Source organism: Coloeus monedula (genome assembly GCF_965178545.1).
Source record: "Coloeus monedula genome assembly, chromosome: 18".
Lineage (NCBI taxonomy): Eukaryota > Metazoa > Chordata > Aves > Passeriformes > Corvidae > Coloeus > Coloeus monedula.
The window spans coordinates 7,820,235-7,837,950 of NC_138798.1; the positions used below are offsets into that span (position 1 = coordinate 7,820,235).

The window sequence follows — 17,716 nt, forward strand, 5'->3', positions numbered from 1 at the left end:
GGAAGCGGGGGAACCCCCGGGGCTCCGGGCGCGCAGCCGCTCGGTGCAGTCCCCGGCAGCCGGAGGCACCGCGCGGCGGCGCCGGGCACGGGCTGCGGCTGCTGCCGGCAGCTCTGCCCCGCTCCCCCGGCCCTGCCCCTCTCGCCGCTCCCCGGGAGCGTCGGGCACGGGCTGTGGCTGCTCCCGGCAGCTCTGCCCCGCTCCCCCGGCCCTGCCCCTCTCGCCGCTCCCCGGGAGCGCCAGGCACGGGCTGCGGCTGCTGCCGGCAGCTCTGCCCCGCTCCCCCGGCCCTGCCCCTCTCGCCGCTCCCCGGGAGCGCCGGGCACGGGCTGCGGCTGCTCCCGGCAGCTCTGCCCCGCTCCCCCGGCCCTGCCCCTCTCGCCGCTCCCCCGGCGCGCCGGGCGTGGCCCGCCCCAGCCCGCTCCGGCTGCGGCTGCCCGTCAGTGCCGCCCCCTGCACGGAGCCTCCCGGCGCCGGGGCAGCGGCGGCAGAGCCATGTGAGAGGGACGCGGACGCGTCCCCTGCCGGAGCCGCGGCGGTGCCGGTCCTCCCGGTGTAGCGGGGCTTTTCCTTGGATGGGCTCAGTCCGCAGGGAGGCTGCGGAGGGGCTCTGGGGCGCCGAGGGTGCCGGTCCGGGTACAAAAGGAGCGAGCTTCGCCGAGGGAGGAGGTTCTGGAGGCTGTCAGAGCAGCAGGCTGGGTCCGCGGAGGGGCTGCGGGCAGCCGGAGGTGTTCTGTGCTGGGGACAGCGGGACCGGCACCTCGCATAAATGCCTGCGGAACTCAAACAGGTTAGTGCGAAACTTGTGTCCTTTCCCTCGGGCTCTCCGGGCTCTGCGGCCGCGTGTGCGGGGGTCCTGGTGGCGTGGAGAAAGCTGTCAGCGCTGGAAGGGGTTGTTTACTTGTAATTTCATTTTTAGCTGAGAACTAAGAGCAAAAGCTGAGCTGCTCGTTCTAGCAGAGCATTCGAGAGAGATTCTGCTTTTGTCTCTGTTGTGTTAACTGGTGAAACACCCAAAAAAGCAAGCCATTGTGTTCTTTGACCTTCTCGTCCTGCTCAATAAATCTAGGGAGCTCTTTGACATGAACAGCTAGAAACAGTGCTTTTAAAAGAGAAAGCTTTGCTATTGTGCTTTTGTTAAATGTTTGCTTTTCCCATACTGTGTTCCCTGGCTTTCTCTTGGATTTTGTTGCTGGACATACCAGGGAAAAAACGGCGGTTTTTCACTCTAAATGTTACCTTAAATATAAAGTTCTCTTGGCTGTCATCTTAATAATTATAATGGACCTAAAACTCGGTGCAAAAATATTTCAAATGTTGTTCTTTACTTTCAAGTGTCATTGGGTATTCCAGGGCAAAGATTTAAATAAATAGAGATTATGTAGGCTGCTGTAATTCATAGGTGCTTTCCCTGGGTAACCTTCTTCTCCTACCTCGTAAGCCTTAGGAAACCCGATAAATTCAGGTGGTGGCAGGGTAGAGCTGTTTCTCCAACTAGGATGAGGTTGTGTCTTTTTCTTAATCCTCCTTTTTCTCCTCTGCCTTTATAATTGAAAACAGAGTACTTCAGAATAAGAAAATGCAACAGTAATACATCACTGATAATACATCTGTGAATATGTTTAGGCTCACTGCACTGGAACTGTTAGAGTTTCTCCGGGTTGGTTTAATATGCTGTGTTCCACTCACCCATCTCAGTAACAGAAGGCTGAATCATTTCATGATGCAAATAGGATGCTGATTCCCTTGAGGGGAAAGTAGCCCTTTCATCTGGGCCCTCGAGTGAGCATTTCTTTGTCTGTAGGATTCCCTGGCATCGTGGTCCTGCCTGCTGGAGATGGCCGATTGCTGGTTTGTCTGGGTGCTTGTTTGTGTTCATGCTACCTGTGGGCTTCTTAGGAAGGGATTTGATTTGTCTGTGGTGTTGTTCACATAGCCTGACCCACAGCTACTGTACCTGTCAAATTACATGCAATGGACTGTTGAGTTTTAGATAGATCTAGTTAGCAGCTCCAAGAGATTTTGGTTTTGTCTGGGTTTTTTTAATACATAAAGGAAAAAGCTGGCGGTAAGGAGCAGAATGCTAACAGTAAAAAAAAAAAAAAAGGGTATGTTTAATGTCTTTTGACCCGGGCAGTACAGCTGTGTTCATGTCTTCTGGGTTTTCTGTGTTGGTAGGCAGAAAAGCTTGAGTGAGAGTGGAAGGTTGTTGTTAATCACTTTAGGTCATGCTTTTCAGTTAGCTGGTAAATTCTTCTTCCATATCAAAACAAAAAATCTCATGGTTTTAATTTTCACGCTGTCTGTCATAGCTGAGGATCAGACAGAGATATGCTGTTTTATCTTTTCTGTTGGAGTAATGGTTCTGGATTCATTCTGAGGCCTTTTAACAGAAAAACTGTTTAATCTGGTAATACAGCAGTTTATTAGAGAATGCTTTGCTTAATGAAAGGTGGTAGTCTTAAGCCATGAGTTGTCAGATAAATTTATTATGCAGTTACAGAGCCTCTAGAAAGTAATTCTTTAGCTGTAATGATCACAATTAAGTAAAACTAAACCAAATGAATAAATGACTTTGAGGTGGATGACAAGTCTGTACAATCCATATAGGTAAAGATAGGGAAGATACTAAAATGGACTTCTGCCACATTAACTGAAGGCATATTGTGTTTAGATAAAGACAGCTGTGAAATAGTAATTAAAAAGAATGAAGAGTAACTTCTAATCATGCTTTTGGCTTTTGCCGGGAATAGTCAGGCTTCCTGAAGTTCTGGGCCGCAAAAGCAGCATTGTACCTGAGGGCATTCGTAGAGGAACCAAGTGCTGAAAACCATAAATGTGGTCATGAGTGTGGAGGGTGGGTGTCACCTTCTTGAGTCTTCCCTTGGCCATTCCCCCTCCTGCTCATGAGGGATGAAGGCTGTTGAAGTTTGTGCCGAGTATCTGCAGTCTGTAATGGCCTTGGAAGTAAGTAAAGAGTTCATGAAGTTGAGAAGGATCTTGAAGTCTGGAACTGTTAAAATACGTGTTCATGCAGTATCACATACAGCTTTGATCTGGATCTGAAACCTAAAGTGCTGGCTTGCCTCGGGGCCATGAATTTGTGAAGGGGAAAGAAGTCACTTTAAATGACTTTTGCCAAAAACTCTTCAGTTCTCTGTTATTCTTGCTTTGGAAAATACTTTATTAACATTCTGAATTCAGGCACTGACCTCAGTAAGGCTGTCCTTCCTCAGCACTTTGTTCCTGAAGCTTTTCACTAGAGGATGATACTGATGTGAGAGACTATGAAATTGTAGATCTGGCAAGATGAAAAAGCAGTTAATGACATCCCTGCTGGGAGTCTGTATCAGCGATGGAAAACTTGTAGAAGAAATGTTCATGGAGGTGCAGCATGCAGTAGTATAATCATTTTCCAAACAGTTGGGTGAGTCATATTAGAAGAACCAAATAAGAAGGGGGAGTGTAAGATTTGGCATGGATCTCTGTAGGGATTCACCCATGGATTCTCACATATGACAGGCCTGAAACAGGTCTAATATGCTCTACTACCTTGGAGTGAAGAGATGTAGCAGTCTACAAGATTGAGTCCTCCTTGTTCCCCCAAGCAATCCCTTTGCCAGCAGTTGTGACCTCTGTAGCAGAGCTGGGCATAGGGAACGTGATTTGGGACTCCCTGGGGCATTGAACTATGTACTGGAGCAACTGAGCAGAGGCACACACTCCTATGAGCTCTGCCACAGAGGCAGGAATTCTCTACAGGAGGGTGGATTTTGGAACTCTTCAGGCAGTTACTGTCCCGTTCAGGTGTGGAATGTCAGAACTCAGATGTGAGGATGTGCCCTTACCTCTCGTAGAGGAGCTTGCACAGCTGAGTCCTTCAGCATAAGGAGGAAGCCCTGGAGCTGCAGGAGGACACCTGTGTAGGATGTGGAAGTGTTCTGTTTCTGAAAAGGCCTCAGTAGGAACTGTGTTCTTTAAAAGTGCTGTTGGAGCTGTTGAGGTGCGAGGGCCTATAATGTCCATTCTGTGTGACTGCCTGTGTGTGCATAGCTTTATAACAGCAATGGACCAAGCAAATACCAATACCAAGCAAAGCATTCCAGCAACTGCACTTCCCGAGGCCGTATTGCTTAACCACCTGTCTCAAAGGTCTGGAGCTGTTGTACATGGAGCATCAGGCTGGCTGTAGTTTTTGCTTAAGTTACATTACAGTTACTAAAAATAAAAATATGTTTTGGTGGGTTTTGTTGCATTTGGGTTTGGTTTTTTTTTTTAAACAAGTATGTGCACTCAAGGTCTTTCCAAATGTAGAAGTACTGATTATGGAAGATAAAGTGGAGAAAAAAGCATGTTAAACAACCACATTTGAAACTGGATAGACTGGGTGTTTATAACAAGGCTGTTTGCAAACACGTAATATTAAACACTCTTCTCCCAGGAGTTCACTTCTGCCACTAAATTAAGGTTTTGATTCAGTAGGAGTAGGATCAGAGCCACTGGATGAAGTTCTGTCCTTGCATTTGAGTGTTAAAATAACACGGCATTTTGCTGAATAGAAGGGTTTCAGCATATTTTCGGTGTGTCTTTACCTGTTCCTGCCCCTGTTCCTCAGTTGCTCTAAGTTATTTCTTCTGTGCTAGCAAAATTCTGCAGCTGTAATACAGGGGAACTTCTAAAAAGCTGCTGCTTCAGACTGCAGCACTGCTTGTTCTCCTTTGTGGAAATATTTGTGGATACTGTGGTGTGAGATGGGAGATTCAGCTTTGGGGTTCAGAAAATCCTGTTCTTTGCTGCTGCTGGCTGTTGGTTTCCCAGAGTGTGCAACAAGGTGCCCTCTTGGTAATGCAAACACGTGTTTGAGGCTCATTCTGTGGGCAAAACCAGCAAACTGATCCAGCTTAAAAACTGAAGCAAACCCTACAGCTTCATGAAAAGAGGAATGGCATCCTGAACCAGGCTGTTTGAGCCTCAGGAAGGGTCATACTTCCCTCCTGAGCATGAAACAGGGAGGAGCAGTGGCTCTGTATGAAGTTACTGGGAGAAAGAAAAGGGCAAGGGGTGAACAGGAGCTCATGTTAGGGCTCTTGCTGGTGAAACAAGGTGACAGTACAATACAGTATCTCAAGTGCCTTGGCCTGGGAGCCCTGTATACATTTGGTTTGGTCAGATCTTCCCAAGGACAGAACAGAGCAATAACAAGATTTTATTCTTCAGGTTTTTTAAAACCACTGTTGTTTCAGTAGCGTGTGAGAAGTGAAACACAGGATTTTGCTTGTAAGTTTTCTTTGGTTTTGTTTTTCCAGTGGAGGTTTGAAGAGTAAATGGAGTCCCTGAAACGAATCTTGAGACTAGAGGGGGGATATTGCAAATTCTTGGATAAAAGGAAAACCGAAACTCGAACATTGATAGTTTTAAATGTCACAGTGTCCTTTGTGTCTTCTGTCTCTCATTAAGTTGCAGCCAGGCTTTGGTAGCTTTTTTTAATTTGCCTTTATGCCTAAGAATGAGCAACTGTGTCTGCACCTGAGAGAAGCCAGATGAGCAACGCTTGCTTTTTCAGGGCAGCATAATCTTTTGTGTCTACAGATGGGTGGGCAGAATCTTTTCTGTTGTATTAAGGGGTGGAAACTCCATGAACTCAGTGCTCCCTGTATACTGCAGTAATGTGAAAATTCGTAACTTTCAGTGGTGTTCTCTACCTCTTTGATGAGTCAGGCCCACACCTGCTTACAGCAGGAGATTGAAATGCCTGAGTTTTCCCTTTTGTCTAATCCCACACATCTGTCCTTAGCATCACAACTCCTCAGTGTTCAAAAAATAAAGTGTTTTAAGTAAACTTGGAGAATTTTTGAGCTTTGGAATTTCTGCCTCTGCAAGCTAAATCACTTGGCACAGCTCTGAACTTTTATTTTCAGCAAAACTTTCTCAGCAAGACTATTGTAATGTTAAGAGAGATGTTACTGAAAGTCTGTAATGAAACCAGAGTGAGGGCTTATTTTTATACTGTAGAGACTGTATTTTCCTGTGTGTTTATATATACGTGTGTGAGTATAAAAATACATATGCGGAGGAGATGAGAAGATGATTTAATTTAAGTAGCATTACTCTGGATGTGTGTGTAGTGTAAGATTGATCAGAAGAATTATCTGGAATGTTCAGAAGTGCTTTCAAAGTACAAGCTTGTAATTGATTAAGGAGCTGCTGAAAGAGATGCGGCACAACTTGTTTATGAATGGTAGAGCCCTGAGATATAAACAGGTCCTGTGTGTGACTAGGATTATTCTGCTGTTTGAATTGTAAACTTTTGGAAATTGTTTTAGTAAGTTTTGCATCTGAATATATTTGCATCCCTCCCTTTTGATATAGTTCTCAGGTGAATTTGCTGTTAAGGGGAAAAAAGCCCTTTTGGCTCCTGGGCACAGCAGTGAGTGAGCCTTGGCTGGTTGGGTGTGTGATGCTTTAACAAAGACACAAACCAGTGTCTGTACCAGAGTTATGTAGAGATGAGAACTCCAGATTTGAATAAGATAAAGTTACTTGTTTAAGGAGTTTAACACAGGCCTTTTGAAAGTATGTTAATTCCAAGTAGCTCTGGAGAAAGGATTGATGAAGAAACCGGTATGTAAGACTACAAATGGGGCTTCACACAGTACTGCATTGCAGTAATGTAAAACAAATTGTTTTGAATGGACAAAACTACTTACTTACAGAGAAGATTATGTGGGTGGCTAGATGTCTCCATCAGCACCTTCCTGAATCCTTGTTAATCACTGGTAAACCAAACTAATTCTTCATATTGAAACGATACCTGGAAGTTCTTTTACGCCACCGCTGCCTCTTCTGTTGGCATAAATTATGTTGAGCAGCTGCTCTGGTTCTGCATCAGGTCACGTTGATGTTCTCCCATGGACATCATTTACTTCAGGCACCTTCCTGGTGTGACGTTCTTGCCTTACTGGGGATTCCAGAATGGCCATTCTGAAATCATGGAAATTCAGGAATTCAAGGTGTGCATAATGCCTTGCTTTACACATGCCTTGAAGCCCTCAGTGCTATGTTTAGGGCTTCAGAAGTGCTTTGCATCCTTTATATGCTGTTACAGATGAACCCACTGGCTCTTTGCAAATAGGAGGGAAACAAAGTTCTGCTTTCCTCCCCAGGAGGGGAGGCAGTGTGCTGGGACAGTGGCAGGGGTGCCTCCTAATGCTCATGGTTGGGTGAAGCTAGCCACACTGTTTTCTGGATGAAATTTCACTGAATCAGTTGTGCAGAAAGCCTTCCCTTAGCTTCTAGTACTGCCGAGCAAGTCAGTAGATCTTTATTAAAGATTTGGCAACTTTCTGAAGTGTGCTGGTTAGGTGTTAATTCACTTCTGCGGGGTGATTGTGTCCCAGCTCTGAGTATCAGAACCTGATGCTGCAGCTCCTGTCTCTGTTTTTCAGTAATAGATTTCGTTTTCTGCCCATGTGTTTTAATAAGCTTATTATACTTTCCAGTTCTTCATTCTCCTCTTTGACCAACAGGAGTGGTCTGTACTTCTGACTGTAGTATGTTTACAAGGGTTTTTAAAAATTACACATTAGCATGAGTAAATGTGGGCTAGACGAGGAACATTTCACATTTGTCCTCAGCAATTTCATCTCATCTGGGTAATTCTTTTGACCAAGACATGTTGTTTTATTACCTGAGGTTAGAATGCATCTTGGTCATGGTGACACATTTATCTTGTATTTTATGATGCAATCTTATCACATCCCATTTCTTTTCTCTTTCCTACTCAGCTTTTCATTTGTTGTTGACAGCCATGACACCAGTCAGTGGCACAGTAATACCAGGGCTATGTATTAGTGCACACCGTTGGCAATTTTTAAGGGTAATACTTTGCTTCTAAGGTACAATATTCATTTGAGCAGGTTGTTTCTGGAGGGAAGAGCCATTTGTAATTACATCAAAACCAGCAGCCATCAGTCATTTTAGATGTAGGAGAGGGCAAAGAAGACTTAACTTGGTTAACATTCGGGAAATATGAAGCAAACAGAAGGTGACACTGCACCCTTCTCTCACTGCAAGGAGTGCAAAGAAGCACTAATTCATTTTTTATGTACTGGTGATGGACCTTTGTATTTACAGTTGCAGCTTTTATATTTTAACATACAAAAATAAGTATCTTCCATCAGCTGTATGAAAAAGCAAAGTGAGAAGGAAAACATTGTTCAGTTAATTGCTGAAAAAGTTGTGACCCTTCCTGATATGTTGGATTGAAAAATTTATTTTTCCCTACCATGTCTTCAAGGGCCAAATCTTCAAAGAGGAAACTGCTGCTATATAGGTAACCAGGATTGAGGGTCAGACTTTCAAACCTTTAAGCTAGTATCCACCAGCTGCAGATATGATCAGAGATCAATTAAAAAGTGCTGTGTCAATCTGCTGAATAATTTGGAAAACCTGACTGCTGGTTTTGATGTGTAAATAGGAACTGAAGCATCTGCCTGCAGTTTTGTTAAATCTAGCGTGACACACTGTTAATCCACTAAGTTTTTCTGCTTCTTGATTTTTGAGACTCCAGTCAAAATCATCTTTGTTTCATTTACATGGGATCAGTTTTATTTTTCTTATTGCCACAAAGCTGACACTTTAAAATTTCAGCTTAACAGTGCCAGGGCAAACTTTACAGTACTCAAATAAAATGTAATTTTCTTCCTTTGCTGTCTCCACCAAGAGGCACAGCAGATAATGTGTAACACCCGTGCCTAGCTTGGCTGAATTCCAGAACCCTTCCAGAAAAAGAGACACTGGTAAAATCAGCATCTGCCATGTAAATCAAGATAGTGGAGGAAGAGTCATGTCCACAGCAGCTGAAGTGCTGTGTATGCTTGAAGAAATGCGCTGCAAATGTGTGGGTGTATTTCATGAATTGTTGCTCTTTGAATTTTCTTGTTCAGAGAAACTTGGCTGAAGTACATTATGTGGATACTGTTTTGGCAACTGGAATCACAAAAATATTTACAAAATCTGTTGGGTTCTTCCCCCATGCTCTTATCCCTCCTTCCTGTATTTAAAATTCCCTTAAGTGTTTTGTTTTATTCTTCTAAAAATTCATAGTTTAAAGGGACAAGGAGAATTAGTTTTCTCCTGGTTGTAAATTACAGATAAATGTTTTTGAAAAATGCCTTTTAAAATTAAGTTAATGACTGAAACACAACACTTAAACTACTTTTTCCCCTAATATTTGCTGTGGATTTTTGAATGGCAAAAATTTGGGAAAAGGTAGTTTTCTTCCCTCTTAAAATACAACTCCCATCTTCTCTGCAGGTAAAATGTCAAGATGGCTTTGTTGAGCACTTCATAATATACCCTAAATAGATACCCTCTGTTTTGGGGTTTTGCTGTATTGTATTTCCTGTGCTGGTGGTGGGAATGCAGCCCTGAATGCCCAGAGGATTATGTGGGCTCCTGGTCCCATCCAGCCTGGCCACAGGCTGCTCATGTTGCTTGGGAAGCAGCTTTGGGACACGTGGTGTGTGTGGGACTTAATGTGAGGTGATGAAGGCTGACTTCTCCATTGGATAAAAGAAACTCAAATATTGGCCCTGGCAACTCTTGAGGTCCAGTTTCTCAGAATTGTTGCCTGGTTTGCCTGGTTGAGCAGTGCACTTCAGCCTAGGGCTGCAGTGCCACTTCTCAGCTTTTTATCTTGTTCCTGAGTTTCTAGACTTGGTTCTGATAGTGCCCACAGCCATTTAGAGCTGGTGTTCTTCAGAACTCGTGTCTTATTAACTCTGGAGAAGTACAGTCCAGATTTTGGCTACAGGTAGGTCCAGGACTATAAAATTACGTCTTTGGATTTAGCTGAGAATGGAAGGAAAGGGAAGAGTGTCGTGAGTGGATCAATTGCATTGGAAATGAAAGAGTTAAGAATGGAAATCTGATTGCACAGCTGAAATCTCAGTAGGAACTTGTGGTCTCTTGAGAGAAAATGCCATTCAGCACCGTTGCACAGAGTTATTTCATTCTTAATTTTAATTGACATGTCCCAGAATGCAGCCTTCTCTGACGAATCCGGGCGGCACAGAGGCGTTGTGAGTCTCAGTCTCTGTGTGGGCGATTGCTGTGTTTCAAATTCAGGTCATCACTAATTTCCCTTTGATACCAGCATCCTTTCTGCCTACCTTGTTCATTCAATAGGTTGATGAAATTTGAATGAATCTTCCCGTAAGATGTTGGTCACCTCCTGGGATTTCAGTGTCATAATCTTGCCCTGCTCTTTTTTTATGACAGTTTTAGCCCCTTGCCTTGTTGACATGGGTATCCTGTGCAACTCCAGTAACAGAAAAGTAATTATTTTATTGTTGTAAAAATAGCATAGGTGTTTCAACTTTATTGGGGGGGAAGCCTCAAGGAAGAAGTTGTCCTGGTATAACATCAATTTTTCATAAGTCTCCGGGGTTTAATTCAGATGCAGTTAGTGACAAATCCAGCAAGAGTGGCAGAACCATGCAGCTCCATCCTGTAGCTGTGAGGAGTAGAGATATTTGCCTTAAGTATTTCTTTAATATTTTGTATCTCCAGTATTGATTGCGTTTTTCAAATAAGATGTATGATTGACCAGTATTGGAATTAGCCAGAATTTACAGAACTTTCTTAGAGCTTTTGTCTCTGCTTTGTGTCCAATAGGCAGCACTTTAAAGAAATGTTTTGCAAAGAGCCTAAATGTACACAGTAGCCACAAATGCAGTGGAAAACTTGTGCTTCAGAATACCAACTTGTGATTTAATTTGTTTTTAACCTGCAGATGTGCAGATGAGAACAACTGCAGGTACATCTGGAACATTGAAGGTTTCATTGGGGTGTAGACTCCCACTCCAGCTTATGGATAAATGTCAGTGTTATAGGTCTAAATTCCTTAAAAATACAAATTTTCAGAGTAGAATTTGTTTCTAGTTACACTTCTATGTTTTCTGTTACTCATCTTTGTCTTCTCAGCTGTGTAAGCTGGTACAGTGTTCTGCTGGCATACAAGGTGTAGTATCTATGAAAAGAGAGTCTTCATTATCTTCTGGATTTTTGCATAACATCAGCTTCTTCATGGAAACCATGTAGTGTTTGATGGTGGTCATGGTGATGATCAAACTTACTGCATGTGTACAAGAACGTTTGTTTACAAAGGGTCACTCTTAACCTTAAAGACATTAATTAAAGTCTTCTCAAGGGTTTGGAGTGGTAATGAAGGTAGACTGAGGAGGACAAAGGGCATGATATGTTGCATTCTTGTTTATATTTTCCCTCTGAGCGTGAATAGGATCTGCTGTATTTTAACATAGGAAATGGTTTTGTATTTTTACTACTTACCAAGGCTGAAGTAAGCTATCGTGAGTTACCTTCCTAGAAAGCCTGAGTGTTGCTCCTCGTGTAGAGTTCCTCACTTAACACAAATTAACAGTAGCCAGTTGTCTAGCTGTTTTCTGATAAGATTTGAATGCCCCTAGATAAAAGGAGACAGAGCTTCCTGCATTGAGGGAAGGGTCCGCCATGGTGTCCAGACAGTGCAGTTCAGTGCAGTGCTCCAAGTGCTGGCTGGAACTGAGCGTGCAGTTCATAGCCACTTTTCCTGCTTCAGCCTGTCCCTAGGCTGACATGAATTTCATAAACTCACAGATAGAGCCTATAACCTCCATCACACTTTTTCCCCAAGTCTTGATCTGTCGCACACTGTACCTGGAATATTTCCGGGACGCAAGCCTTCCCCTGCTCTCGGGTTGGTAAGCAAGTGAATTTTACTGCTGGTGTGCTGTAGGAGGTCCTGTAGAACTTGTTTTTGCCTGATGTCAGTCTGTTAGGGTAAAGCAAGGCATGCAAATAATTATTATCTCTGATTGGGTGTTTCTCAGGAGAAATTATCACTGCTGGCTTAATTTTCTTGGAGTTTTTCTGGTGTGGGGTTTGGAACAGGAAGGAAGCCTACCCAAGCTTTGTCCGTGGGTGGTTTCATGAGTAGGTTCTGTGGTCAGATGAAGTGTGTGTTTCAGAAGATAAATGAGATTAAGTCCTGTTACCTGGTCTGCTTCTGGTATTCTAATTTTTGAAAAATATCTTTGCTTGATTTTTAAGCAGGTGAATGAAAAATACTAAAATACTGTAATTTAATGTGTTTATACTCTTGTACAGCTGCCTGCCTGCCTTAGTTGGGGTGGGGGCTTTATCAATAATTAAACCATGGATTTGTTTGGGTTTGTCCAGCCTCAGCACAGAAACAGCTTGCTGAAATTGCTGACTGGAGGTAAATATGAGAGCTTTGTTCTCCGCAGAATCCTTCCTCTTGTGTTGTTTCCTCAAAAACCTAAAGGTTCCAGAACCTCTTGGTGTGTACATGTGTCTGTTCTTAAACTAGAAAGTGCATAGTATTACAAATATACTTTACAGGGACTGTACCATGCAAATTTGGAATGTGTCCCTGTGTATATTGCTTGGTTTTTCTTTCTTAAACTTTTCTTTCTTTCTTCCCTGCCCCACAGATAGCCTTAAGCTAGAGGTTTGGAGGGAAAAACCCAAAGCCTCGCGTTGTTTATTTGCACAGCCTATTGTTCAATCAAAGTGCATATTATCAGTGGTCACATGCTTTGTTTAAATATTTCATAAGATCATTGCACTAAATGCTAACCCTGCCTTCTTTCTGTTGTCTGATTGTGCATTTCCACTTAGACCTAGTTAGTAATCTAGACAGGCTTGAAATGTGTAAGCTTTTAGCAGATATTTGATTTCAGACATGCTTTGTTCTAAAAGTTCCCCTTTGTTGTGCTCAAATGACAGAGCTTTGAGTAGTACGGTGGTTTTTTTTTTTCTTGTCTTCTGATTGTACAATGCTGAAGTAATCTCTTATCTGAAAAGAATCTTCTGCCCCCTCACGCCTCCAACATGAGACAAAAGCCATGCAGGTGCACGTCAGAGGATTGGATTAAATATGAAGGTGGGTTTCAGATGCAGCTTCAGGGCGAGTCCTGTCACAGCTGGGTGAGGAGTGTGTCCTGTGACAGGAAAGTCTCTGCACAGGCACCTCTGTACCCCCTGGCAGGGCAGGGGCTCTGCAGGGAAGCTCTGTGCCCTCCTCAGAGGTGAAGTGCCTCTCTTGCTTTGTTCCTTGGCTTTTGGAACACTGCCCTTTCTAGGATAAGGCCACAGGGTAGGAGAATAGAGAAATGCTGAGAAGAAAATAATCTGAGCTGTTGGAACTAATCTCTTGGCTCTGGGTGGAGAAAGGTCTGCGTGGTTTCTGCCTGGTCCTGAGTGCAGCAGCATGCATTGCACTGCCCTGGTGGTACTTCTGGTCTGGTATCAGGAAGGCAGTGCTTGATCTCTCTTCTTTCCACTTCTCTTCCCGAGTTTCAATCATGTATTAGAGAAATTTACAGGAGCTTTGTCACTAAACTTGGCAGAAATAGGTCTGGAGTGTCTGCAGGGTCAGTAGACATTAAGGCTCCTGAGTAGGGCTCCACAGTGGCTGATGTTGTGAGCAATGATGATGATCCCTGTTTTTTGTGGGGAGGGATGAGTTTCGTTCCTATTTGGGCCGGAACTACTTGTTATTATGTTGGGGTCATTTACCCTGAGGACAAGTGAAATCAGCTTGTTACTTGGGTTCAAGCTCCAGAGTTTACTGTCTGGTGACATCAGTTTCTGCCTTCTCCCCATCCAAGCAGATTTGGTGGAATGGACTTGGGATTCTTTGCTTAGAAAGTTCTTTTAGGATCGTCATTATCTCTGAAGGTGATTTAATTTACAGGAAACACGTTCAGCTTCTTGGAGTGTATGAGTCAAGAAAATTTGAGTAGATAATTAATCTGAGGAACTGGAAATTAATTGGGAGGGAAATTGTTGCTTTAAAGATGTGCTAAATAATTACCATTTTTCTATATTTAGCTGACTATTGAAGTAATATAAGATACAAAGAAGATAAATCTCTGTAGCCTAGTACTCCGTATTTTGGAGGGACAATACACTAATTCACATAGCTAAATATTTCTTCCCTTTTAGCTCACTGAACTTTCTAAGTGCAGAAAGCTGTCGGTTATCAAGAAGGTTTGGGAACTACTCAGTGCCTCACTTGTAATATACTTTTGAAAGTTTCAGCTTCCTTAAAAGCTTTCCAGAACTAAAAAACATCCACATCAGCATGTAAATACTTCATAGCAGGGAGATGGGAGGCTCTGCTGTTCTTCACATTCCTCGATGGTATCTTCACACTGCACAAGGCCCTGTAGGTGGCTTAAATGCTGCAAACTGTCAGACTAGAGCCAAGATCTGGGTTATCTTTGGGGTTTCTTGCTTTAGGGACCAGTGATTTGCTACCAGACAGGAGCAGGAGGCTGTTAAATGGAGAGTGTTGATGGCACAGCAAATTATGCTTGCTGGTGCTGAGCTGAACTTTCAGCCATCTGGTGATGATGGTGGTGCTCTTGAAGTCAGTCTTATTGAAGTTTAATTGAAATGTGATGAATGAAGATTGGGTGCAATGTATCAGTTGCATTTTTGTGGCTGACAGTAGCAAGGATCAATTTAGTGAGAAGCACATTAGAGCATACTATGGCTGCTGATTTAGCATCTGAGTGAGGACTGTTTTTCTCATGAAGTGGCTCTGAATGTCACCATATAATAATGTGGGGCGATGTGTCAGTACCATGGAGACAGTCTGTCAGAGATTACATGGAATTAATTCTAGACAACAATGATGGAAAGGTTAAACAAGCACAGAGTATGACAGAGAGCAGATATCTGTTAGAGTATTAGGAATATATTGCAGGTATAAAGAACATACATGAGAACATGCCTTTTACCCCTAGTGGGGACCATGTGATTTGAGGTGCCTGATTTAAGGGGGTTGATTTGCCAGACAGGAACCTCAGAAACCTGTTCTTTAAATAAGTCAGGTCACATAGGCAGAGAGTGGAGAGGTTTTTACAGTGACAGCTGATGAAGAGACGGATTTTAAGGAGCTTTTTAAAAGGGAGATTTTGAAGGGTACGTTTGCATGCTTTGACTTCTTGAAGTGATCCCTTTAGCTGGATCACACCTGAAGGTGAGCAGAGACAGCTTTGCCAGGCCATCCGATACAGCTGGGGTGTGGGGAGATGAGACAGAGTGGGGAGGCTTTAGCACATCTCCTAAAGATAACTCTGAACTTTTGCTCCTTCCCTTGAAGGAATGAATTCTGGAGGGATTGTCAGTGCTTTGTTACTGAGATAAAGGTACGCAGGTCACAGTTCCTGGATACTGTGCTCTGCAATGAGGAAAGCAGGGAATGTAACTTGGGGTTATCTGAGGGAGAACATCAGTGCTCCTGGCGTTTTGAGGAGTGTAGCTTTCAGACCATGCCTGAAAATACAGTGAGATGCTTTAAACTGTGTGGAACTGATATTTCTTATTTTAATTTGTATCACTTAAGATTATGGAATATTAATTGTTTGGACAGACGTGTTGTGGATGGGGTAGATATCCGGAAGACAAATTCTAAAGTTCCAGACTCATTTTTATATCTCTTTGCCTCTCTGATAAGCAAAAGGAACTCATGGTCTTCTGTGCCACAGTAAGAAAGCAGTTCTGAGTGAAGTCTGTTTATTTAGCCCCAAGTAAAGCTGATCATTACTATGCATGAGTTTATGGCCACCGTAGATTTGAATGTGGGGGAGGCAATTCAGAAAGGCTTTGAGGTTTTTTTTTCCCCTGTTGGCTTGCTTTAGGTGGGGAGTGTCTGGAGAGGAACTGGAATGCAGATTTATAATGTCAAAACCAGTAGGACATATTTTGGTGAGTAAAATGGAGCAAGAGAATCACCAAGTGGCTGAGGTTGGAAGGGACCTCTAGAGATCATCTGGTCCAACCCCCTGCTCAGGAAATGCCACTTGGAGCTGGCTTTTGGATGTCTCCAAGGATGGACACTCTGTAGCCTCCCAGGGCAATCTCTGCTGGTGCTCAGTCAACCTCACAGTGAAAAAGTGTTTGCTGGTGTTGAGACAGAGCCATCTGTGGTTGAGTTTGTGCCCAAAGCCTTTTGTCCTTACCCTGGGCACTACTGGCTCCATCCTCCCTGCGCCATCCCTTGAGGTATTTATTGACACTGATAAGATCGCACACGATTTTTCTCTTTCCAGGCTGGCATGTCTTCTGATAAATATTTTTAAACAACTACCAAGCATGCCAAGATGCTGAAAAATTCAAAGGATATCCCATTGAAAAATAAATAAACTAAAACATCATAAGGTGCTAAGCTCAGATGATTCTGGTAAAACCAGTCAGCTGGTTTAGAAGGGTGGAAGTTTATTTCATGGAGCAAAGAGGAACCAGAGTAATGATTTTGATGGTATTTTGTTTGTTTCCAGAACGCCTCTGTTCAAATGACCGGCTCAGAAAAGGTTGTAAGGCATATCTACTTCAGCTTCTAGGAGATGTTGTAGTTCAGTGCTGCCTGTTGTCTTTTCAAGTAAACTGCTTATGACTTCCACTTGAATGTTGTTTGTTAAGGAAAACCTCATGTAAATAAATCAGTTGTGAATTAAGTAACAGCAGGTAAAGGGAATAGGCCTTTTCTGCTGTAGTGGGTGCCCAGTCTCTGCTAGCTCCATTGCTTAATATGTAGGAGTTGACTTTTTTCCTTTTGCTTGTCTCTTCCGAAGTTCAACTCGGTGCTCTTTCCTAAACAGACATTTTGTGTGAGCCTCATGAACCGTGAGTCAGAGCAATGATGTGCAGAGCTCTGTAGAAAAGGCTGAGCATCTTTGTGTACCATTATTTTGCCATACGTGGTCTACGTGTTTGTTGCAAGCTCTGTGTGGTTGTGACCCCCCTCTTCCAAGTGACCTGTTTCTGCATTTTTCATGCTGTGGATTTTATTGAAGAAGAGGCCTCAGTTAATGGCAGTGCCTCCTTCAGTAGCTCTGACTGTGGGGGTTGAAGACAGGAGACAGTTGTATCAGAAGGAAAACAATCAAATTCTTAGGATCTGCTTTTATCTAATAAGATAGTTGAAGTGCTAGGAGAGCCTTGGAGACAGGTTTTAAAAGCTTTTATGAGTAACAGAACTAAATTGATTGTACTATGCCTAGAAAAACTTCATTGTTTTCGTTAGGAAGGCGATATATTTATTTAAAACTATTGCAGACTTCCCAAATCGACTATTGCCTGTCGCAGAACGCATGCTGGAGGGGCAGTTTTGCAGAGGGAGTTGTTGGACAGTAATTGAAGGACAAACATTTGGTTGTTCAACAGTGCAGTTGAGTACATGCCAGCTTTTAATTGGAATATCTGGATCTTGCTGATGTTTCCAGAGGCATTTGGAATGACAGGAGACTAGTGACCCAAGTGCAGGAGGATCATTGCTGGGGAAATACTCCCTGTGAAATTTCCAGATTTTAAGGGAACAGAAAGAGTATTTTTGTCATCCTTTAAATGTGACAGGTGCTAATCAAGTGGAGAAAGGTTAAGATTTTTGTTTTCCCTGATCTTTCCTGGAATTGATGAGAGATTTCCATTCCCATAGGTTTGCAGAATTCCAATTCCCCTTTTCTTATCTGCCGTGATGTATTGTGGTGTTGATGCAGCAGTGAGGCACCTTAACTGCACCACGGCTTTTGGAATGTGGTTATTGGCATTGTTACTGCCCAGATTAATGTCTTTGTTTTTCTTTCTTGTGCTTGGAAGGTCTACAGAGAACAGTTAGAACCTT

General features: G+C 43.2%; 1 protein-coding gene across 1 annotated transcript in view; it reads left to right on the plus strand.

The window, feature by feature from the left end:
• Positions 1-488: 488 nt before the first annotated feature.
• Positions 489-17,716, plus strand: part of ARVCF (ARVCF delta catenin family member) — a 142,179-nt gene continuing 124,951 nt past the window's right edge. Inside the window, exon 1 of the mRNA XM_082293666.1 lies at positions 489-790. Within this exon, the coding sequence (XP_082149792.1) occupies positions 770-790 (21 nt within the window). The 5' untranslated portion in view covers positions 489-769. The remainder of the gene's footprint in view (positions 791-17,716) is intronic.